At 50.2% G+C, this 25,474-nt stretch overlaps 1 protein-coding gene across 9 annotated transcripts in view; it reads right to left on the reverse strand.

The window, feature by feature from the left end:
- ARHGAP22 (Rho GTPase activating protein 22) overlaps positions 1–25,474 on the reverse strand; it is a 166,074-nt gene that overhangs the window by 29,042 nt on the left and 111,558 nt on the right. The window contains exon 1 of one of the 9 annotated variants that reach the window (XM_032312008.1): positions 11,108–11,113. The exons of 6 other annotated variants lie outside the window; for them this stretch is intronic. Coding sequence is in view for 2 of the 3 variants with exons in the window: in XM_032312006.1 (XP_032167897.1) it covers positions 7,263–7,314 (52 nt within the window). In the remaining variant the exon portion in view is untranslated. Of the gene's footprint in view, positions 1–7,262; positions 7,483–11,107; positions 11,114–25,474 lie in introns of those variants that run through there. 2 more of the 9 variants (XM_032312006.1, XM_032312007.1) reach the window with 2 other exon arrangements.

The following is a 25,474-nucleotide window of genomic DNA, read 5'->3' on the forward strand; positions in this document are numbered from 1 at the left end:
GACCTGAGCCGAAGGTAGAGGTTTTACCCCAGTGAGCCACCCAGGTGCCCCAAGAGCAGAAGTTTTTAATTTTAGTGAAGCCCAATGTATCCATTGTTCTTCTTTTAGTGAGTGGCACGGATTGAACTTTATTCTTTGGCATACGGATGTCTAGTTTTTCCAGCACCATTGGAAGAACAGACTGTCAGTTCTCTGTTGACTTGCCAGTGCACCCACTTGCAATTGGTACCAGGGTCATACTGGCCTCACAGAATTACCTGGTAGCTCTTCCCACCTTTTCTTTTTTGGGGAAGCATTTGTGTACAGTTGCTATTATTTTATACTTTTAATATTTGGTAGAATGCAATGGTGAAGCCACCTGGACCTCAAGTTTCTTTGTGGGAAGGTCTTTAATAACAGATCCAATTTCTTTAATACATACTTGTATTTCTTCTCGAGTGAGCTTTGGTAGTTTGTGTTTTGCAAGGAATTTCTTTCATCTAAGTTGTCAGATGTACTGGAAAGATGTATGGAAAGATGTCCGTACTATGGGCACCTGGGTGGCTCAGTGGGTTAAAGCCTCTGCCTTCGGCTCAGGTCATGATCCCAGGGCCCTGCGATCAAGCCCCACATAGGGCTCTCTGCTTGGCAGGGAACCTGCTTCCCTTCCTCTCTCTCTGCCTGCCTTTCTGCCTACTTGTGATCTCTGTCTGTCAAATAAATAAATAAAATTTTTTAAAATGGAAAAAAAAAGATGTCCATAATATACCCTTATTATGTTTTTAATATTTGGAGAATCGGGAGCAATGTCACCTCTCTCATTTCTGATGTTGACAGTTTATATCTTCTTTTTTCCCTCCGATCAGTATTGCTAGAGGTTTACCAATTTTTTGATCTCAAAAACCTAGCTTTTCTCTTTTATAGATTTTGTTTATTGTGTTTCTGTTTAACAAACTTTTTTTTTAAAGGGCTAGATAGTAAATATTTTAGTTGTCGCGCCATATGGTCTCTGCTCGGCTCCACCTGCTCCTCGGTTAGAGCTAAAAAGCAGCCGCAGCCAATATGTAAACAAAAGGGCACACTTGTGTTTGTGTAAAACTTTATTTCCAAAAAGGAGGAGCCAGCCGCAGGCTGTAGTCTGCAGATGTGTACTCTGTGCAGTTCACCGACTGTATCTCTGATCTTTAGGACTTCTTTTCATCTGTCTCCTTTGGGTCTCATTGGGTCTCCCTTTTCTAGTTGCTTACGGTGATGAGTGCTATGCTTGTCCTAAGTACTGCTTACAGGTTCTCCCCAAATTTTGGTATGTTGTGTCGTGTTCATTTTAATTCAGCTCAAAATACTTTCAATTCAAAATAACTTCCCTTTGCATTTCTTCTTTGACCTATGAGTTATTTGGAAATGTGTCAGTCTCCATTGGGGGGAATTTGCCAGAAATCCTTCTTTTATTGATTCCTCATTTAATCCCATTTGGTCAGATAACACATGTACGATTTGAATCCTTTACCACTTGGTTTTGCCTCAGAATATGGTCTGGCCTGGTCAGTGTTCTCTGAGCACTGTTTCTCATGAGAATCTGGCTGCCACCTTCATTTGGGCTTCATTTACATGTAATGTGTCTTTCTTCTTTTTCAGCTTCTGAGCAATTTGATTGTGACGTGCCTCAGTATGGTTTTCTTCATGTTTCTAGTACTTAGGACTCATCGAGCTTCTCAGATTTCTTGGTTTATAGTTTTCATAAAATTTGGGAAATGTGGGTCTTCAGATATTTTTTCTGTCCCCTCTTCCCATTTTGAGATTCCAAGTACATGAATATTAGCAACCAGAAAGCTATCCTACAGCTCACTGATGCTCTGTCTGTTCTTGTTAAATTCTCTTTTCTCTGTGTTTTATTCTTGGATAGTGTGGTAGGTAGTACGACAGTCCCCAAAGACACCTGCTTCCTAGGCCCGGGGACCTGGGGCTGTGTTAGGTGACAGGGCAAAAAGGAATCAGGGTTGCAGATGGAATTGAGTTTGATCATCAGTTGGGCCTTAAGGTAGGCACTTGCCCCTGGATTATACAGATGGGTCCACTGAAACCACAAGCCTCTCTAGAAGTAGAGGAAGGAGAGTCAGAACTATGACCACATACAGGAGACAGTGATGCAACGTGAGGGATGGATTGGCCATTTCTAGCCACAAAGATGGAGGAAGGGGACCAGCAATGGAGGGAGACTGGCAGCTTCTGGAAGCTGGAAAAGTCAGGAAAATGGATTCTCCCTTAGAGCCTCCCAAAGGGAACTCAACCCTACTGACACCATGATTTAAGCCCAAGGAGACCTGTGACCGACTTCTGATCTACAGAGCAAAAAGATAATACATTTGTGTTGTTCAAGCCATAGAGTTTGTCGTAATTTGTTATAGCAGCAACAGAGAACTAATACAGACCATTTTGATTGCTACCTTCAATTTACCGATCTTTTTATCATGTTCTCTAAGCTGTCATTAATCCTATCCAGTATATGTTTATCTCACACATTGTAGGTTTGAGCTCTAGAAGTTTGATTTGGGTTTTTTTTTTTTTTTTTAAATAGCTTTCATGTCTCTACTTCACTTTTTGAACCTGTGAAATACAGGTGATAAAAACTGTTTTAATGTCTCTTGTCTGCTAATTCTAAGAGTGTCATTTCTAGGTTGATGTCAGATGGTTGGTTCTTCTCATTGTGGTTCCTATTTTCTTGTTGCTTTGCAGGTCTGATTTTTTTTATTAGGTGCCAGACACTGTGATTCCTAAATGGAGTGTTGAACATCTGTGTATCCCTCTAAATATTCTTGAGTCCTGTTCTGGGATGAAGTTAGGTTACATGGAAAGTGTTTGATCTTACAGACTTTGCTTCTAAGGTTTCTTAGGTGGGTCTAGAACACTCAGGAGACAGCTAATTATTTCCCCACTGCAAAGGAAAACCCCTTTGTGTTTTCTATGCAGCCCCATGAGTCACGAGGCTTCCTAGGAGGGCAGGTGGGACAGGCACTATTCCCTGCTCTGCGTGACAGGGCACACTGCTGCCTGGAATCCCTTCTAGTGGTTCTTTCCTCAGGCTCAGGTCATTTCCTCACATGTACATAGTGATGAGTTCTCAAGCAATTTTCTCTCTGTGAGCTTTTTTCCCCCTCTTTTTCAGTATTCCATCCTGAAAACTCTAGATGCTTTCGTCTCTCTGTCTCTAAGCTCTGGGTCCTTTATATATGGAGTCTAATGGGCTCCACCTGGATTTCCCCTTTCTGCATCACAGCCTGGAACTTTCTCAAGGCAGTGAGCTGGGGCATGTGTAGGGCTCATGTTGTTTGCTTCCCATCTTTTGGAGACCACAGCCCTTCACTGCCTAATGTTTAGAATCTTAAAAATGGTTTCATATGATTGGTCCTTTTGTGGGGGGGGAGTTGTTTTAGGTGAGAGAACAAACTGGTCCCTCTTGCTCCTTCCTATCGAGAAGTGAAGGTCCTGCTACCACATTTAAAGACCTATGATAGGGTGCCTGGGTGACTTAGTGGGTTAAGCCTTTGCCTTCGGCTTGGGCCGTGATCTCAGGGTCCTGGAATCGAGCCCCACATCGGGCTCTCTGCTCAACAAGGAGCTTGCTTCCCCCACCTCTCTGCCTGCCTCTCTGCCTACTTGTGATCTCTCTCTCTGTCAAATAAATAAAATCTTTAGAAAAATAAAGACCCATATATGACATGTAAAACACTATACAAGCTGCTTAATACAAATGGCCACACTTAGTCCTCATGAACTCTGTAGGAAGGAGTATTACTGGCCTCATTTTACAGATGAATAAACTGAAGCTCTGAGAAGTTACACATTTAGCTCACAAGCAAACCAGCGGAAGGGCCAGGATTTAAACCTAGGTTTGGTCACCTACACACTCATTCTCCTCTGGCAGTGGAAGGCAATGCATGGAAGAGAAAACAGGTCATTAAGGCAAACTCGGTGGGGGGGGGGGGTTGTTTTTGTTTTTGTTTTTTTACAGCCTTTGATTATTTACGTAGACTTTTTCCTTTGCTGCTTAGGAAAGACGTGTATTAACTTTAAAGAAAAAAAAGTCTTAATAGCCAATTATTTTAGGAAGAAGTGCATCATGAAAGGGTCTCTTGCTACTATTTTTGGTTTCCCCCCATCCTTTCCTAAACCAGTCTGTGTGACCACTGTGTTTCCAGCCCAACGCGACAGGTGTGTGGACCTCTGAGCCCAGCCTGGGGCTCACCCTTGATCCCACCAGGGGCAGCACGGGAACTTTGTATCCCCAAGTGTCAGTCACACCCCACACCCCGGAGGATGAAGGAAATGTAGGTTGGCTGCTACATTTTCGGAGGAATAAAAGGAGATACTCCCCTCACTTAGCACCTGGCCTCTAACAAGCACCCTTTCAATGTGAGCTTTTACTGTCACACTCACTTAAGACGACAGAAAGCAGAATTTTCCCACCTAAGCACTACTGATATTTCCCTCCTGGGGTCGCAGCCAGTGGTCTCGTGCCCAGGAGAACGTTTAGCAGCATCGGCCTCTTCCTGCTAGATACCCCTAGCAGCCTGTCCCTCTCTCCCAGGCTAGCCACCAACACAGTCCCCATATGTTGCTCAGTGTCCTTTGGCCGGCAAAACTGCCCCCAGTAAGCATCAGATAGAGATCAACCAAAGGCATGCTTCCTCCAAATCTAAATGTCTTTTACGATTCTACAGTGTGTGACATCCCACAGGCATAGCTGGTCTGATAACCACCATGACTTGTCTCACGCCCGCCTCCTCTTATGTTCCCACCTTAGTGCCTGGCAATCAGGTACCTCGGGCAGAAAGTTCGGGTCACCTGGCCTTTTCCCTCCCCTTGTCCCCACATTGACCCACACTGTCCTCTGGTGGGCTCACACAGTCTAGGGACTTTCTGTGATGACCATGCCATTCCCATGGTGATAGTTTCCCAGTTGACTGTCCCCTCCCTGCCCTCCAGACCCACTACCTACTGCCTGGGATGTCTCCAGGCACCTCCCACCCACAGTATGAAATCCACTCTGGATCTGCCCCACCCTCCCCTGTCTGGTCCAAGCGACTCCCTCTTCTAGCTACTCAAGTGGAAACCAGACGCATCCTCAGCTCTGCTCTCTCACCTTTCAGACCCATTTCTACCAGTAAGTTCCATTCGTTCCTCTGTCAAAAGATATTCAAAATCTGACCACTTTTCACTGTGCTACCTGGTTCTGGCCACCTCCTTTCACTACTGGATCACTGGTGTCATCTCCAGGCCCTCCTTTCCCAATAAGGCAGCCACAGTGGCCCAGTAAGACCCAAACCAGCTCACAGGCCTCTGCTCAAAGCCAAAAGTGCCCCTCGCAGCAGGGTCCCTCTAATGATCTTCCAGACCTCTCCCTCCCACCCCCACTGTTGCCCTGCCCCAGCCCCGCTAGCCTTCCTACTGCTCCTCTGACTCCATGGGGGCTCTCTCCTTAGCTCTCATTAGTCCCAGTATTCAAATCACTGGGCATACTCTTGCCTGAAGGTCTCTGCACCTGCCCTTGCCGTTACTGTTGCCCCTGGAAGCTGTTCTCCCAAAAACAACCTTGCCTCTTTCAGGTCTGTCCTCAAATGTCACCTTCTTGGGGCATCTGTCCTGATCACCCTATTTAAACATCTTCACCCACCGTAACCCATGCCCCTTCCTGGCCTTGATTTTTCCATAGCACCTGGCACAATCCAGTACACATATAGTTCATGTGTTCACATGATATGTTTATGTACACTGCTTATTTTTGGCCTACCCCCACTCTGTCTATCTCAGCAGCAACGCCAGCACACCAAGCAGTGCCTAGCTGGGGAGGGCTGGCAGAGAGTCTGTGATGAATGGAAGGTTAATTGCAGCAGAACCAAGGTGAAGGGCACACAAAGCACTCGCTCGAAGGTGGGTGTGATATCAACGAGTGGGTGAGCATCCCGTCTGAACACCCACAAAGGAAGCGGTGCCGTGATCCCCATCTTACAGGAAAGGAAACTGAGGCCCAGAGATGTTTAGAAGCATGTCCAAGCTGTGACATCAGTGAACTAGGACCCTGGGCAGACTGGTTCCTGATCCTGTCCCCACTCTGTTCCAAGGGACCCACCCCAGGTGACCCTTCCAGGACTTCAGCCCTGCTTTTTTTGTTCCCAGCCGGCCTTTCTTCCCCTCTGAGCTCCTCAATTTAAGAAACTCCTTTTGTGCTTGAGTTCTCTCTTTCCACCCTTGCAAGGGGCTTTGGAGGACAGGGGGTAACTCCAAAATGCAGAAGATCCCGGCAGGGGTTCCAGGACAGGAACCCCCATATCTCAACCATTCCGTTTATAATTGAAAGAAAAAAAGAGTAAATGGTATTTACAAAAGCAATTTTTTAAACCACCGTAGTGTAGGGGACACATTTTATGACATTCAGGTGAAAACGATAGTCATGCTGATGTAATTAATCAAACTATCTATATTAGGCCAGGAGTTATGGAAAACTGTTTAAAAAATAAATCACTATTTAAAGGTGACAGTAACTGCAACAGATGACCTGCCCCTCAGCCCTTTGTCTCTCTACTGGGAACCTAGGAGAGTGGAGAGCCCCAGGGAAGGCCCCGCTGATGGACTCCGAGGGGCGAACGCCAAGTGTGGGAACACAGCTGTGGGAGGCGGTGTGGGCCAGTGGAAACATAATGCAAGCTGCATGTAATTTTTTAAATGTTTTTGAAGCTACATTTAAAAGTATAAAGAGACAGGTGAAATTATTTTGAATAATGTATTTATCCCAACACATCCAAAATGTGTTCATTTCAACCTGTAACCGACAATTTTAATCCCTTTTTTATATAAGGTCTTCAAAATCTAGCGTGTATTTTGTACGAACAGCACACCCTGACTAGCCACACTTCAAGTGTTTGGTAGCCATATGGGCTGGTGGCTCCAGGACAGTCTCAAAGCTGGGGTTGTAGGGCAGGGGAGAACCTCCACCCTCAGACTCTCTGAGACTATATGTGGGCAGGGTGAGGGTTGCAGCTCAGAGCAAAGCCTTGGAGCCAGCTGGGCTTGTCTGCAGTCTCCAGGGCTGCCTCACGGCCCATCCCTGCCCGCCCATACCAGGCTGACCCCAACCTGGATCCAAGCCGCCGTTCGGGTTCCTGTCCTCGGTCTCCGCTCTTTCTTTTGACCTGACTGGAGTCACCCAACACCACTTGCCCTTCAAGGGTTAATCACCCCTGGCCTCGTGTCCCCGGAGCCTGCGCTCCTTTGGGCTGCCCACTTACCCCTGGGCTGACGCTTGCTCCTCCTCAGATGCCTGGCAGGGCAGAAGGGCATGGTGTGGCCACTGGGGGCTGTGGCCACAGGAGCAACTGCTGGGCACAGCCGAGTCAGGGACCAATGCCAGGTGTGTGGTCAGGCAGGGGCTGGGCTGCCGGGGCTGTGGCCGCCTGTGCGCTTGGCTCTGCCGAGGGCACTGGGCCAAGACCTTTTGGCCTCCTTTAGGGAACTTCTGCACTTCTCAGTGCCCCAGAGCCGGGACTATCCGGGGTGGGGCCTGGGCGAGGAGGCCAGGCCAGCTGGATCCTCTGCACCCCCTGCTGGGGGCCCTCCCAAGGCTGCAGGGTCCACAGGGTTTCACACTGCTGAAATCCCTAGGCAGGTGCCCTGCACCAGCCTCCTTGCACTCCCTCCCCTGTGTTCCTGCCCAGAGCTCAGCAAGGGCCTCTGCCAGCAGGCCTGCCACTGAGTCTATCTGGTCCTCCCAGCGAGCTAAGGCCCGAGAGCACAGGGCCGGACCCCCAGCCCCACGAACTCTGTGCTTCAGGGTCCTCACCAACTGGAGACTCGGAAAGCCCACCTCGGTGGGTTGGTGGGGACTCAATGAATACACACGGAATAAGCCTGAGAATTTCAGTGCTTACTGGCCACAGACTCTTGGTTTCTATTTCTTCATCGGGAAAATGAGGCCCCTAACCAGATCTCCCTGGTGAGGTTCTGGTGGGGACTGAATGGGACAAGGAAGCTGTGAGCTGGGCATGCCACCTGCACAGGCTTTGTAAGCCACCACCATCCCTGCTGAGACGGGAAAGACGAGGCCCCGGGGGCTTCCAGTGGCCCAGGGCCACTGGGCTGACACAGTCAGGACTTGAATTTAGCTGTCTGGGACTCTTTCCATGAAATCAGCTGCCATCCCTATGGTGTCTCTACCATCCTGGAGACAAAGAGAGTTGGAGACAGCCCCCTTGTCCAGCCTGGCTGTCTCTCCTGTATCACTCATTCCTTCCAGGACATGGTATCAGACCCTGGACCATGGGAAGCTCTGAAGTTATTTCCTAAAGGGCTGGGGCAGGCAGCAGACACGAAACTCTGGTGAGGCCATGCTAGTGTTGATGCCACCTGTCCATGTGCCCATTGCCCCCATTTGTCCATCTGTCTGTCCATCTGTCCGCCCACCCATCCACCCATCCATCTGTCCAACCAGGGTGAACACCCATCCATCCCTTCAACAAAGAAAAGCAGCCAATTAAGCACAAAATACATCTGCCTAAAACTCTTCAGAACGCCTACTGTTCTTAGAATAAAATCCAACTCTCCTGTGACCTTGGGGGTTCAGGTTCCCTGACCTCATGTCCCCCCACTTGTCCACCTTTACTGCCATCAGCCATTTGGACTCTCTCTTCCTCAGACTCTCTGTGGGGCCAGCTCCCTTGCACCTTCACACCCCTGCTCAGATGTCATTACAGAAACCCTCCCCTTCCCTGGGCGAGAACCTCTGTCAAGTAACTGTCCATCCTGCCCAATTACTCTCACATTCTTTTCTCTGTAGAGCTTATCACACTGGGAAATTAGCTTATTTCTCTGTCTACTTGTTTATTGTGTCTCTATGAGAGGAGGTAAGTTTCATGGGAGCGGATCATGCCTCCCTTGGTCTGGCCGGTATCTCCAGGGACTGGTCCCGTGTCTAGAAAAGGGGGGGAGCACACTGAATGGCAGTGGTCACTGTGGGGACACATGGAAAGTTCTGTGAAATGATAGGCAATCTCACTTCAGACAACATCCAAGTTTTATTGAGTCTATACAATAATCTGGGCATGGTTTCTGTTTACAAACTGCATGTTTTAGCTCAGTATTTTAGCTTCACAATGACCCTAGAAGGTGCTACAGCAATGACAGCTACTTTGCAGATGAGAAAACAGGGGCTGAGTAAGATGTCTGAGGTCATACGCCTGAGGGCATCTTGCAGTGGCCCTGATCAGCAAGGGGAAACTGCACCCCGACTGGTCCCCTGAAGTGTTGGCCGCTCACTCCCTACGCTTGCAGGCTGAGGACCTGTCCTCCTGCTTCCATTCCTGTGGTGGGCAGCGTCTGAGAGAGCCCCCAGTGAACCCTACGTCCTGTCCTCACACCCTCTGGAATGTGGGCTGAACCGAGTAACTTGCTTTCAATGACTAGAAATGGCAAAAAGTGACAGATGTCACCTATGAGATTAGGTTCCAAAGAGACAGTCTTGTGTCTTGTGTGCCCTCAGTGGCAGCAGCCCTCAGCCAGGGGATGAGAAACGACTAACAACCCACCTCTGCCTTTCTAGAAAGCCCTTTTATGGTTGTAAACGTGAGAGAAAAAGGAGACTGGGGAGGTAGAGGGTAGAACCTCAGAGATGCCCCAGTGCCTGGAGGAAAGGCTCAGGTCCCCCAGGTACCTTTTGGCCTCTCTTAAATCTGTTTCTCCAAGAAAAAACCTTAGAAGGCACTTGACAACGTTTAACATCCATTTTGATGGAAATTTTACATTAAATAAAAACAAATGGACCCTTCTTCAACATGGATAGAGCAAAGCCAGCCCTGTGTTGCATGGAGAGACACCATCAAGGCCAGAGACAATAGGAGCATGCCCACCACTGTCACTGTCACTTCCCATTTTCCTGGAAGTCTTCAGCAGAGCAATCAGATTGGATTAAGAGCATCAAACAATAAAAGCTGGGGGGAAGGTATAGTGTTATTATTATCATTGCTATTGCTATCAAGGACCTGAAGCGATTGCAAGCAGTAAGAGAATGCAGCAAGGTGTCCAGACACAGAATTAATATACACAGACCACAGGCTATTTATAAATTAGAAGAAACAGAAATCCCATCACGTAAGTAGGAAAAGCCACATAACACAATACCGATTCACCCTGATTTCATCTGTACATCAACTTGTTTAATTTAAAAGGAAATGCTACGAGTGTTTTCTTGCCAACGCAAGAAAACACTCGTAGCATTTCCTTTTAAATTAAACAAGTTGATTCTAAAAGTTCATAACAAAAACAGCAAATGCATTTTGGAAGAAAAAAAAAAAAAGAAGTGAGGCCAGTTTATGAAAATGGAGTCAAGGATCCACTTACAGTAAGTAAAACCAGCCAGGTCCCTCAGTACGTGAACAGAGACAGGTTCAGACATGCACTGGAGTTTGGAAACAAGAGTTATTTCAAGTGGGCAAGGCCAAGACGTTATTTAATAAATGGAAGCGTGACAAAGGGATAACCACCTGGGTAAAAAGGACCCAGTAGGATCCTTATAGCTCACCTTATAAGAAAATGAACATCCACCATGGACCAAAGGTTTCAAGATGAAAAATGAAACCCCAGAAGCATGATGATCGAGGGCGGTGGAAGGACTTTTCTGTGATCTCCAAATTGGGGACGGCCTTTCCACAGATGACACAAACCACCAGAGACCACAAAAGAAAGTTTTATTCCACAGAAGTTAAAAATATTTGCATGGCGAAGAAAAGAAACTGAAAAGACAAGTGACCAAGGTGAGAGGGACAGACAGTCCCCAGATGGGACGCTCCGTGGGGGTTAAAAACCATGAGGCTGTGCTTAATGCCCAGATTTAGAATGTTCTCCGCTTGATACTGTCAGGTGAGAAACATGGTATGTGACCATTTTTTGCACAGAAAGGGAGGGAAGAAGAATAGAAGAGATACTTGTTTGTTTGAGTATGTGCAAGATATCTCTGGGAGACACTGGAAGACTCCGTTGGGAGCAGTGGCTTTTCCTGGGAGGGAAGTGGGGGGCACAGGGAGACCGGCATTCTGCCCTTTGAAATATGATCCATGTTATCTATTTTAAAAAACTAAATGACCTGGGCAGATCAGTTGTTGGGCGTCTGCCTTCTGCTCAGGTCATGATCCTGGAGTCCTGGGCTCAAGCCCCATGTCCCCATGTTGGGCTCCCTGCTCAGCTAAGAGCCTGCTTCTCCCCTCCCTCTGCCTACCGCTCTGCCTGCTGCTCTCTGTCAAATAAATAAATAAAAATCTTTAACAAAGGCAAAACTAAATGACAACACAATTTACTTAACCTCTTTTTAAATGACAATAGAATTTACTATAAAGTGACAGGAGAAAGAGGCCTCACATCACCTACCGGCCATGGGGGCAATGAGGGGTGGGCCGCAGACTGCGCACTCAGCAGGCGATGGCCTGAGAGGGTTACTGGCCGCTGGGCCTCACTGGGGTGGGATGGGCTTGCACCTGGAAGCACCAAGCAGAGGGGGCCCCTTACCATGTTGGTAGGAGCAGAATTTTGCATCTCTTTGGGAACAGTTTGACAACATCTATCAAAATTTCAAATGGCCAGCAATCCCTTCCTTCAAGGGAATTTTCTCTGTGGGTAAATTCACTCGTGTGTGGAAGAGGGCTCCAACAATAAGCTGGGACAACTTAACAGTCTATCAGGTCACATAAATAATGCACTGATTAAATAAGTTATGTATTCCCCTCCCCCGCAAAAAAGGTGGCAGGAGAGGTGATAGGGGATGATCCATTATTACAGAGAAAGCACAAAACACTGTGAACAGTATGCGGCCCTTTGTCAGAGTCACAGGAACGCAGGGGTGTGGTTGTGCGAGCTCATGTCTGCAAGGACCAGCAACATGGGGCACAGGGGCCTGGGCTTGACTCAGGACAGGAGGCAAGGGGCTCAGGGGCAGAGAGGTTTACTCCTCCCTAAGGACACTTCTGTGTGTGTGTGTGTGTGTGTGTGTGTGTGTGTGTGTGTGTGCGCGCGCGAGTATGTGTGTGTGTGTGTTATGGACACAGATAAGATTTCTTCTTATTGTTAAGCAAGGTGGTAGTTCTTGTGTTTGGTCTTGGAAAAGTTAGACCTGCCTGTTCTTTGAGTACTTTTTTTTTTTAAAGATTGTATCTTGACGTCATCTCTACACCCAACGTGGGGCTCGAACCCACAACCCCAAGATCAAGAGCCACATACTCTATCGACTGAGCCAGCCAGGGGCCCCTTGAGTACTTTTAACTTAGGAAAATGTCCCGAATAGCCTCCAAATGGTCTGAGTGCCAAATTCCCCTCTTGCCAACCCATCGCACAGCGGAGTTTCATTTCTCAAAACCAGCGCTCCCTGGGAAATCTTCTGTGGTTCTGGGGATGCTGGGGTTTTTAGGGAATCCAACCGACCTTGCCCCAGGCAGCGCCCGTGGGAGAACAGGACTGTGATTTTTCCCACAGAGACGATTGCAGAAGTGAAGGAAGAGTGTGGGGCTGGCTGGGAAATGCCTGGCCAGAGGGTCCTTTCTGAAACTCAGGTCAGGCCTCTCCCTTCCCTGATAAGAACTCCACACCCTGGCCTCCCTCCTCTGCCTTCAGGCCGTGTCCCAGCTTCCCACTGGTGCTCTTCTGTAATCAGCTGAGCGAAGCTTTTCAGGTCAGCCAGCTACTCCCCCATCTCAGCGGCCACTCCAGTCACTCTGCCCCACTTCTTGTTCCTGGGATATGCCATGGACTTCATGCCTTGCTGTCTTTGCACAGGCTGTTCCCTTTTCTTGGGAACACCTTTCCACTTTCACATTCAGTAAACTCCTATTCATTCAAGACCCAGCTCAAATAGCCCCACTTCTCCATCACCTTCCTTAACGGCTCCCCCCTCGCCCACTCCCAGTTGCCCTTATCCCATTCTCCCTTCCACAAATAGTACTGAAGGTCCACCATGTGCCAAGCACAGTGCCATGTGCTGGGGACATGACAGTGACAAAACCAAGAGTCCCTGCCTCTTGGAGAATACAGCCTGGTGGGGAGGGCTGGCCTGAACCATTATCACAAACACACACAAAACCGCCATCACAAGTTTAGGAAGCGTTCCAGAGGTCTTGGGGGGTAGCAGCCAAGACCTGTAGTTTGAGAACTGTGTCCACGGGGCCACCTGCCACCAACACCTTGGGCTCACCTGGCTCTGGTCTCCTGAGCACCATTGGGGAGCCAGGCCTGCGGGGGAAGCCTGCATGGCTGGGACCGGAAAACACTGCTGACGGTAAGGCCAGGGCCAGCTGACCCTACCCTCCTTTAAAAATAACTTATGTAGAGAGAGGGGAAAAAAAAAACCCGAGTGAAGACTAGCACTGTATTCCAATGCAGCAGCTGGCTGTCAGAGGAAGAGCCGGCTCTGCGCTGCTTGGGGGGAGGGGGGGCGGCGGCTGGCGGTGGGGGGGGGGGGGGGCGCCTGACACTTAGAATGGGAAAAATGCAATTTATGCTGAGTGACCTGAAGGAAATAATGGTGTAATTCATTATTCTAGGGATGGACATGGGAATTAACATTTATGAAGCGCCTACTCAGTACTACCTTCCTTACAAACCCCGGGATCCAAGCTCTCCAAGGTCTGCGTGCAGGGTTGGTTGGGGGGCTCCTAGTCCCTGCTGCCCACCCCCGCAACCCCCCACCCCATTGCTAATGCCGGCACTGGCTTGTACCCCTCCCAACAAGAGTGTGCAGGAGAAGCCCAGGCCAGTGCTCAAGGCTCCCACGCCCTGGGATCTAGTGAGTGGTGGAAACTTGCCGGGCATCCAGGACACCTCCTCAGTCCACACCCACCCCGTCCCCTCCCAGCCCCAGGGTCCCACCCTCCCCAGGCTCCCTTCTCGCCTCCTTGGGCACGAGCTGCCTCCAGGACCTCTCCTACACCTGACGGAACATTTTGCTCCGGTGAGGGCATCAGCACATCTGTCCAATCAGTGAGCAAAGAGCTGCGGGCTGATGGGAGCTGTTATTTAGGGCAGAAACTGGAAACTTTGCTACTTCCTCTTGCTACTTAGTGCCCTCTCCGACTAACTCCACTCTCTGCCTGGGATCCTCACAACCGAAGCCTGAGACAAGGGCTCGGGTGCTGGTGGGCTTGGGAAGCTACCCGGGGAGAGGTGCAGGGTGGGGAGGGAACCGCAGAAGTGGACAGAGCCCAGAAGGAGGTGAGATGGAGCAAGGGGCTGCCCTGGGGGCCCAGGGGCTCCATCCTGCCACCTCATGCACTCTCAGCCCAGGGAGGAAAGGGGAACAGCTACCCATTGGCTCTAGTTACCCACTGGTCAAGGGTGGTTCCGGGAGATTTCGCTTCCCTCCCCTCCTTCCCCCACCTGCTCTGAAGGACCCGACCTGTGCAGCACTGCTAGGGAGGCTCTTCCTTTCAAAGGAGCAACAGATACTCGGGGAGACCCTACTGTGCCAGTTCTATGCCTGGCACAGGGGTAGTGGCCAGGCAGGCGGTATGTGGGTGAACAGGAAAGGCAAAGCCCCACCCTCCTGGAGCTTATTCCTGGGGGAAGGGACAAAGGACAAAAAAGGAGACAAGCTCAAGGTGGGTGACTAAGGCAAGATGGAGTGGGGTTGCTACTTAAGCAGGGGATCAATCAGTAAAGGCCCTCTTGAGGAGGGGGCCCCTGAGTAGAGCACTAAGTGACGAGAGGGGCTGGTTTCCTTGCACTGATCTGGTCTGGGCACAGAGGGCTGAAGGTGGGTGGCAACTGCAAAGGCCCTGGGGTAGGAAAAGTACTGAGGTCCTTTGTGGGGCTCAGTGCACCCAGGAGGGTGTGAGTCAGTGGAGAGGTATGTAGGAGGTGGGGGCAGGTATCCAGGGTGGAGATGCAATGATGCAGGCCGGGCAGGGAGGGGTACAGGAGCTGAGGAGTGCCTGGGTTCAGGATCTGTCCTGGTGTTGGTAGCGATCCAGAGGAAGTGCAGAATAAGGTTAAAGGATCAACCTTCAGGCACTGGGCCCAATGCCAGAGAGAGGAGAGGGTATCCCATGTCCTACCACACCTTGCTCACTGTCTCCAGAAACCGTACCCTTTAGACAAAATCTAATAAATAAAAATCACTTTGTAATTATAAGCACCAATTTTCAAAATGCTGGTGGCTTCCCTTCTCATCCCCTTCCTTCTGAACCCCACCTGGGCTCAAGCCCCGCTGCTTGAAAAGCACAGACTCAGGGGGGATCTCTGCCCTTCTCTTGGCACTTAGCTCCCCACACCCAGGCCCCCTGGACTGGCATCACAGGGCAGGGGCTGGGGTAGAGGGCAGGGACTGACGGCTGCTCAAGGGCCTGGCCTGGATTCTCACCGCTGATACCAAGAAGAGGCGGCCAGCCCGCAGCTACATCCCATTTCTCCTTTCACCCGGAGAAGTTCTTGTTTGTTTCCAGGTGCTGGTTACACCTCAGAACAGGTGTTTGAGAACCACCCACCATGCAGGACACTCTGGGATCCTTCCACCGCACACCTGAATCCTGCCAGGTGTCATGCTAGGAACTGGGGACAACAGAAATTAAGAGCGGGTCCTCAGGGAGCCCAGGGCAGGTGAGTCAGCCACAGATTGGGAAGCAACCCAAAAAGACAAATTAGCAACAACAAAGACATCTGCTCTCTACTCCAGAATCTGGCAGCAGATCGACTTGAGGGAAGGTTGCTCCTCCCCTGCCCCTCCACTCTTTATCATGGAGGTCACCAGCCTCTTCTCTTGTTCTGCATCACAAAACCTCTACCTCACTGGCACTGGTAACTCTCTCTGGTGGGGGTGGGGGTGGGGGGCAGGGAGGAGGCCTGCGGACAGCTCTGTTCCCTCCAGCAGCCTGGAGGAGTAGGGGAAGCAGTATTCCCCGGATAACAATTTCTATTCTCCCAAACAAGCTGGGCTCCTTGGCCAAGGCCAGGTGGGCACAGAGGGGCAGGTCTGGAGGACTCCCTGGAGGTGGCCCACAGCAAATACAGCCAAAGGCCTATAAGTAGTTCTGCCGGCTGGAGAGAAGGGCTGAGTGCAGAGGTCGGCTCAGGGAAAGGGACCTGTCAAATGGCACAGAAGTGACCGGGGCTGATGGGGCTCCACATCTATGTTCTACTCACCTAATTCCGCACACTCACCCCAACCTCCCAGTTCCTTTCTGCCTGCTCTAGCTGCTCAAGTGGACATTTGTTGAGCCACAGAATCTGTTGGGCACAGGAGAAATTCCCTTAATTTAGTATGGACACAGTGGATCTCCCACTGGTACTCTTCTCCTTTGCCGGGCTGCTCTGGTGAGGCCCAGCTGGATGTGGGCCCACCACCAGCAGGTGTGTGGGAGCTCAGGGCTTCGGCTAATGTTCTCCCTCCACTTTTTTCACCCAAATTCTTCCAGTTCTTTAAAAAAAAAAAACAAAAACACTTTTTATAAGCTACGTGTCTCCTGGAGGCCAGGTATAAACAACCAGACAAGTCAGAAGTCTTGCAAGGATGGAAGCTAAATGTGTTCTCTGCCAACCAGCAGCACTCCCTAGTCCAGCTCCTAGAGGCTGCCATTCACAGGGTAGTCTAAGAGCATGGAATCCTCTGAAGGCAGCCATTCATCTGATAGGTTTAATGAGTGTCATCCCAGAGAATGACATTCACATCATCATCATCATCATTATTATTTTTATTCACATAGTCCAAGTGCATCCCCCCACCCCCCTTCAGGCAGCCACTCTCATTGTAGTCTAAATGAATGGCGCCCTCTGGTGGCACCAATTCACATTACAGTTTATGTGAATCTTGGCCATCTCCCTCCCTCCCAGGTCCTGGAGTCGCACAACACCGTGGCCTCCATGTTCTCCCATTTAAATCTTCAGACAACCTTGGCGAAGTACTCATCTTTCCACTTCCTACGGAAGAAAACTGCTCGAGGTCTCCCAGGCAGAGAGCCAGAGCTGGGATTTTATACCTTGTTTATGTGGTTGGTGTCTAGTCCTTCTCCCTCAGCAGAGCTGGAAGGACTAGGAGCAAAACCTCCACTCCTACAACCTCTCAGGGCTTCCTGCCCTGCTTCACCCCACAGCAAGCCCCATACTTGCATACTTGTGATAGGGAAACTGAGGTACAGAAATGCCAAGCTCATTGCCTAAATGGCTGCAGGCAGGGGATGACGGTGGCCTGTCTGTCTCAGAGGAAGGGCTCCACTCTCCAGGGCATCCTGCCTTCTCCCAGGATGGTAAAGTTCCAGTTCAACCTGCCCGGGCTCCAGCCCTGGGCTGGCCACCATCCACACCAGGGGGGGCTGCTGTTCTTTACGTGGTGGTGCTTCATGAGAATTCCCAAACCATCCTGGGCATCAGTCCAGCTTGGCACCACAGGGCCCTTGTCAAGAGTCCCACTTGGTGCTGCAATTGTGTGTCATGACCCCATCACTGGTCAGAGTGGTCCAGTGTCCTGCATGACCAACTGTTACTAGGGACTTGTCGGGGAACCGCCAAGGACATTTAAAAACCCATCATGGGAGTCTGGACAGCAGTCCTGCCCAGCACAGCTGCCCAGAGAGGGAGTTATGGGGTCCTGGCCTGCCAGGCCTTTCTGGGCAGCGAGGGGGTCCCTCCAGTAACCACCAGACACACAGCAGGTCCGCTGTGGGCTCTAGGCCTCAGGCACAGCTGGGATAGCGAAGCTCCTCCTTTTGGAGGAAGGTCTGATTTTTCTATGCAACACATGGCTAGGTGCCCATGGAGAAAGACAAACATTGAGACAAGCCCCTTGACCAGATGGGGTTCCCACCATACCCATGTCCTGAAGGTGACACGGGAAGGTCTGGCTGAACATCTCTGGGCAGCCCTGTCAGAGAGGGCCTAGAGGTTCAATGTCTGGAAACAGCTGCCCAGCACACGGTCATTGGCAAGGCTGCTGGGGGGTCCAACTGCAGAGAAAACACTTCCCACTCCGCTCCTGGCCTGCTAATAGGAGCCCAGCTAACATGTTCCATGGGTTTTGCTGAGGTCGGGGGCAAGAAGCACAGGGGGGAGGTCCCTGCTGTGGATGGGGAGGACACGAGCCCCTGCAAATGCCAGAACACCAGGGCCCTGATTCTGGACAAAAGCCTTACCTCTTGGGTCTCTCCCTGATGAGCCCCAATCCTTCACTCTCATCAGTCCACCTAACTGTACCTGAGCGAACCTGCGTGTGGCCTGAGGACAGGGTTGGCCAGACCTGGGCTGCTGGGGGGTGGTGGCCGCTGGGATGGGCACACAATCATTTACGGGGAGCCGAACGCTGTCCGGCATTCCCTTGGGCGGCCAGCCTGGCCCGGGGCCCACTCCGGACCAGTGCAGTAGACCAGAGTCCGTCCTAGACCCCGGGGGCCTTGCCTGGGGACCCCCAGGACAGGGAGAGCCCCAGCACCCCCATCAGTGGGGTAGAGGGGTGCCTCCGGCAGGGCCCAGACGGGATGCCGAGCACAGCAGAGCTTTGTTCCAGCCTACACCATCGATGGCCATGCAGACGCTCTGTGAATGGCGCTGTTGTGGTATTTTAAGAAGATTCTACAAATAGCACTAACTCAGAATGGGCCTCAGAGCCAGCTCCTGAATGCGGCAGCGGCGAGGGCGGGCCAGCCTGGGAGCTTGGGGAGGACAATAGGGCCTCACAGGGGAGGGAGGGCAGGATGTTGGGTGACCCTGGCCTTTTCCAGGGCTCCGTGGCCTCATTTCCCCCAGACGTACCCAGGCCCTGCCCCCATTACCCAATTCTGATGGGCGGCTTCCTGGGAATTTATTGGGAAGGAGCAGCTCCCCAGCCTTTGCGAATGAATGAAAGGAGGGGATGCGACATCCTTCTGGCGCTGCTCCTCCCGGATCTCTAAGCTCGGATGCTGTCCTCCGGGTCACAGGGGAGGGGGACACAGGAAGGAAGGAGGGCCTGAGGTTTTCATCACAAATCTTTATTAGGTAGCCAGAGAGACCCCAGAGATTCCTAGTCCTGGCAGCCAAGGACTATTAACTGGAATCTTTCCAGAAGAGTCCATTCTTGAGACTTCAAAGACCGCTAAAGAAAGAGAAAAAGAACAGGGATCTGGGGGTCATTTGGAGCGAAGCTCAAACTTCATGTGACCAGTGACATTGGGTCCCTTAACTCTCAGAGCCTCGACGCTTTCCTAAGACCCACAGTACCCCCTCCCCCCCAGGGGGGCAGGTAGAAAATTCAGAGGCCCCGCAAGCACCATGCTTGGCACAGAGGCCCTTGCCACGTGTCAGTCCCGCTTCCTTCCCAAATGAAAGGCCAAGTTTATTTAATGGCTGAGTGCACTCCACATGTAAAATGTTTCTGAACTTCGGCTGAGAAACCTGGCAGGCCTAAAGGGAAGCCTCTTGACTCTGCGATTCCACAAAGACATGAGGGGCCGTGGAGTCGATGCAAATGAGCAGGGCAGGACAGCAGAGAGTGCCAGGGCCTGTGGCAAAGCAGACAGGCTCAGCTCGAAGCCCCATTGGTCCCTTCTGGTCCTTGGGGCATGCTGACATGACAGAGGACAGATCCCTGACACAGCTGCCCTGACCCCCCAGAACATTCTGAGCAGGGCCCAAGGCCAAGGGGGTGACTATGCACCCGGTCAGCAGCGGTGGCAGTAAAGGGCAGCTGCCCCACACCTATCAGCCCCACCTGCCCAGCCCTTCACCGTGCCTTGAATAACTCTTGTCTGTCCTTCCCCTTCCCTCCATCATCCTCAATATGGAAGGGCCATCCTGGCTCTGGCATGGCCCAGCCCTGTTCTGTGCACAGAACTTGCCCTCCGTCCATAGGGACTAACTTAGAATCAAGTGAGGAAGCCTCGTCCAGAGCCAAGAGCACAGGGGACCCCTAACTCAAGGGACCACGGGTGGGAGTCTCAAATGGGCCACTGACAGCCTGGGCGGCCTCGTGAGCAAGTCACTTCCTCTATTTCGGGCCTTTTAAAAAACTCATCTGGAAAATGAGAAGGTTTGGCTAGGTGATCTCTGAGGACCTCTCAGCTCGCCCCCTCAGAGTCCAAATGTTCTATCTGTAAGGACTGATGATCTGATCATTGGTACTGAAGGGTGGATGTTTTCCTTAACCATCCCCTGGGAGGCCTTCCCTGGGAAAGAGCTTGCTTATTCTCCACACTGAATTGGGACAAGGTAGGTTGTAGCTTGTTCACAGGCAGGCGGCCCAGGACACGGCCCTGTGACCTCACCAAGTTAGAAGGTGCTGGTGTCTCCAGAGCCCCAGCTGTCGGGGGAAGGCCTCATTTGGTGCTGGTGGGCACTCATCCTACACAGGTCCTTTTCCTGCCCAACCTCCCTGCATTGGGCAGGGGTGGCGGGTGAGGGGGACTCTCCCCACCACGGGACTGAGGCCGGGAGCCCAGGCGCATGCCCAGAGACACACAGGTCAATGTGGGAGAGTCAGGACTGGATACCAGGGTGTCTTGAGTCTAAGACCGTTCCTGCCGTCCCCCTACTCTGCACCCCCCAACCTATAAGGGGCACACACTGTCTCAATGAGCCATCGGTCCTGTTAGAGTGATAGAGACCTCTCTCCATTTGACTCTCCTAATTTCAAAGACCTTTCGCTGCTCCTCAGTTCAGGGGCTCTCTTCTCCAGAAGTTGTTGATGCATGCTGACTGGGTGGGGTCCAAAATCTGGAGTGGAGGGACCAGGGCCCATCAGAACAGGCAGAGCCTTAAGCCCATCCGCAGGCCTAGGAGGTCCTGCTGGGCCAGGCCTGAAGTTTCAGGTACCAGATAACAGGGAGGCTGGGGGCAGCGACAATTTACTAACTGGCCTGGAAGAACTGCTGCGGTTGACCAGCGTCCTAGCCTTTCTGGTGAGCGCCCTCTGAGTCCTGGCCAAGGCGGCAGGCCTCCTGAGCAGGAAGGAATGTGAGAGCCTGCCAGGTGAGGGCCCTCCTCAGGGAGCTCAGGGACAAAGGCTGGGGAACAGGTGCAGAGGGCCTCCCACGGCTCCTGACCTAGACCTTGTGCTCTGTTCTCCGACAGACAGTCACGCGACAGGTGACAGGCGGGCAGTGGCCACTGTGACATCACTGGCCGGGAAGGGCCCATCTGAGTCTGAAAAGGTGGAACTGATCCTGGGGCAGGGGGAGCCTGGTCCTGCAAGGCCTCGGTGAGTCTCAGAGAGCTCTAGGTGACTGAACACCCCTGCCTGTTGCTGGGGAGCCCATCCCCACAAGGAGCTCCAAGGGCTGGAGGTGGCGGCAGTCCTGCCTGTGACTGAGCCTCAGAGAGGAAACAAGCCCAGCTGAAAGCAGAAGCGGCTGGTGTGCAACTGGCCTTCGGCTCTTCTCAAGCCGAGGTGACTGGGGGTGTCCTACTTTCTGTTCCAGGTTTCGGGGACACGGGGCCTGTGCTGCTTTCTGTCTGACTCTGTGTGGGCTCCCTGCTGCTGGGGGTCAGAGTGAGTGCCTGGCTCTAGGTCACAGGCTAGTAAGTGAAATAAATGCATTGCTCGGGCTGAGAGCGTAGCCTTGCACGCCAGGCAGCCTGGGGGCCTCCCAGCCCAGGGTAGGGGGTGGGCTCCCAGCCCAGGGCGGCCTCAGGCCTGGACCTCAGTGCCCGGCTCCCCATCTCTGAAACAGAATCCCCCTGAAGGCTACTGCACGGGTTCCACGCAGCCCTGTCTGGGGAGCGCTGAGGCTCTGGCTTGGCATGCAGTGAGGGGCATGTGCACTGGAAGAGCTTCCATTTCAACCGGGTGACACTGGCCTTATCAGTTTCAGACTCTTCCCCTAAGCCTCCAGTGAAGGAATCATCCTTCCTGCTACGGGGCAATTTCTTGTGTGCCAGCTGCCTTCCGGACAGAGGCCAAGTTCATTCTTCCCTCAGCATGGCATGCCGAGGAGTTGATATTCCAATCTGCAGACAAAGGTATCCCTCTTTGGCTTGGGACAAGTGACCTGTCCCCAAGGCCGCACAGACATCAGGCAGCACAGCCAAAACCCAGAACCAGGTCTGCCCCACACAGCTCCACGAGCTTCCGACATTTCACACTGCCTCCTTGCAGCCGAGCCCTCAAGCACTTAATTCTCCTCCAACTCCCCTCTTCACATCAGGTCCTTTGGGCGAGAGACACAAAGCGTAGACTAGAGAAGACCTAAAACAGCTCACATACCTCCCTCCGTCTGACTTAGCATCTTCCGAAGCCCCCTCCCCAGAGCACTGCAGCCACTTGATCTGTCTGGCAGATCCCCCACCCCCACCCCCAAAAAGCCCCATTTACCTAGCACTGTCATCCCACCTGACTCACTCTGGGGAAAAGTCCTCTCTCCAGGGCAATTGTCAAAAACAACCGGTGGTAATTCTTTATCATTACAGCTGTCTAAAGCCGGGATACTAATCTTGGCAAACAAGGCTGGCCAAAAGGAAGATCTGGGAATGGAGAAGTCCACCAGACCTGGCCTATTTCTGGAGATCTAGAAGCCCGTGTAGAGCTGTGCCAAGGAGCGGGAGGGACCTGAGAGGTCCCCAGTCTCTCACTTCTGGCCAGCTACGCTCAAGCAGGGAGAGAAGACCAAGAAGTCATAAATTACCTGAGCTCTGAAGGTGCACTACAGAAATTCTAGAAAGAAAGAGCACCAAGAAAGTAACTATACCGGTAAAGGTAAAAGGCAGTATAAATGTATTTTCTTTCACTTTTTTTCCTTGTATCTGATTTAAAAGACAACTATTTAAACTAATACCTACAAAACTGCTGATGGGCTTATAATGCATAAAAGGTGTAATTAGTCTGATAAGAATGGCACAAGGGGAGGCAGAGAGCAGGCTGTCATCCCTAGAACAATCATTAACTTCAAAAATATGGTGAAGAAACAAAAGGAGAGGCACATGGGTGGCTCAGTCGATTGAGTGCCAGGATTGAGTGCCTACGGCACAATTCACGATCTCAGGATCCTGGGGTGAGCCCATGTCTGTCCAGGCTCCCTGCTCAGTAGGGAAACTGCCTGACTCACTCTCTCCCTCTGCCCCGCCTCCCATTTGTGGGCTTGCACGCAGACGTGTGCTCGTGTGCTCTCTCTCTCTCTCTCAAATAAATAAAAAAAGGTTTTTAAAGATTTTATTTATTTATTTGAGAGAGAGAAAGAGCACAAGCAGGGGGAGTGGCAGGCAGAGGGAGAGGGAGAAATAGGTGTGATCCCAGGACCCCGGGATCATGACTTGAGCTGAAGGCAGCTGAAGGCAGATGGTTAACTGACTGAGCCATCCAGGTGCCCCTCAAATAAATAAAACTTGGAAAAACCTTAAAATAAAAAAAAAAAGAAATTAAAATGAAACAACAGAAAAATAACTATTTATTATAAAAAGAAGGCAGGAATAAAACAAAAAAGACATGGCACACATAACAAACAAATAGCAAAATGGCTGACATAAAGCCATGTTATGTGTAATCACATTAAATGTAAATGGCTTAAAAAAACAAACTATATGCTGCCTATAGGAGACGTATTTAGATTTAAAAACAAACAGGTTGAAAGTGAAATGGTAGAAAAGATGTACCATGTAAACAACACACCGAAAAGAGTGTCAGCATGGCCATACAAGTATGGGACAGAATACATTTGAAGGTAAAAATGTTACTGGAGACAACGATGAACATTTTATAATGAAAAAAGGGTGAACAGTTAGAAACATATGTCCCCCTAACAGCAGAGCTCCATAATTATGAAGCAAAAATGGACAGAATTGAAGTGGGATTCCACAATATTTGGAGACCTTAGTACTCCAGTTTCAATAATGGATAGAATGAGGTGGAAAATCAGTAAGAAAACAAAAGACTTGAACAATACAAGGAACCAAGTAGCCCTAACAAATACCTGTAGAACACTCCATCCAACAAGAACAGATACACCCTCAACTCAAGGGCACACGGAAGGTTTTTTCCAGATAGACCATATGCTAGATCCTAAAGCAAGTCTTAAACATCTCCATGGATTGAATAAAACAAAATATGAATGTGTACTCACTAGCTATAGAGGAATAAAATTAGAACTCGGTAAGAAAAGGAAATGTGGAGAATTTACAAATTATGTGAAAATTAAACAACTCACTCCTAAATAACCAAAGAAGAAATCATGAAAGAAGTTTTAAAAACACTGAGTTGAATTAAAATGGAAACACAATGTACTTAGCGTGAAACTTATTGCTATAAATGCCCACGTTATAAAAGAAGAGAAATCTCACACCAATAATCTTGATAGAGGGGCGCCTGGGTGGCTCAGTGGGTTAAGCCGCTGCCTTCGGCTCAGGTCATAATCTCAGGGTCCTGGGATCGAGTCCCGCATCGGGCTCTCTGCTCAGCGGGGAGCCTGCTTCCTCCTCTCTCTCTCTCTCTCTGCCTGCCTCTCTGCCTACTTGTGATCTCTCTCTGTCAAATAAATAAATAAAATCTTTAAAAAATAATAATAATAATCTTGATAGAACTGAGTGATCTCAAATCAGTAACAAGGCTTATACTCTTGGAAACTAGAGGAAAACCAAACCAAACCCAAATCAAACAGATGGAAGGACATAATTATGATTAGACTGGAAATTGTTTAAATAAAAATAAAGACTGGAAAATGATAGAGAAAATCAAAAGAAAAAAACACCAAGTTGGTTCACAAGAAAGATAACCACATTTGACAAGCTTTAGCTGGACTAGCCAAGAAAAAAGCAAGAGAAGACTCAATTTGCTAAAACTGAGAATAAAACAGGAGACATCACTGTCAACTTTACAGAAATAAAAGGGATTATAAGGGAATAATATGAACTGTACTGCCAACACATGAAATAACTCAGATGAAATAGATTCCTGGAAAGACATAAACTACCAGAACCGACACAAGAAGAAATACAAAATCTAAATAAACCTTTATTTAATAGAAGACTCAATGAAGGGGTGCCTGGTGGCTCAGTGGGTTTAGCCTCTGCCTTCGGCTCAGGTCATGATTCCAGGGTCCAGGGATCGAGCCCCTGGGATTGGGCTCTCTGCTCAGCAGGGAGCCTGCTTCCCTTCCTCTCTCTCTGCCTGCCTCTCTGCCTACTTGTGATCTCTGCCTGTCAAATAAATAAATAACATCTTTAAAAAAAGAAGAAAACTCAACGAATAACTTAAATGATTCACTGATGAATTATACCAGTCATGTAAAGAAGAATTAATACGCGTTTTATGACTGAATTCCATGAAACATTTAACGTATTAAAGCCAATTGTTCACAACATTTTCCGAGAAAAAGAAGTGACAAGAGCATAGTTCCCAGTTCCCGTGAGGCCAGGATTCCTCTGAAAACAAAAAGAAAGACACTACACAAAAACCACGGACCAGCATTCCTTATGAATACACGCACAAACATCCTCAAAGACTGGCAGAATACAACCCAAATGGTCACCAGCTGATGAGCAGATAAAGAAAAGCTGTCATACGCATCGCAGGGCCTCTATT

This window comes from Mustela erminea, chromosome 14 (genome assembly GCF_009829155.1).
Source record: "Mustela erminea isolate mMusErm1 chromosome 14, mMusErm1.Pri, whole genome shotgun sequence".
Taxonomy (NCBI): Eukaryota; Metazoa; Chordata; class Mammalia; order Carnivora; family Mustelidae; genus Mustela; species Mustela erminea.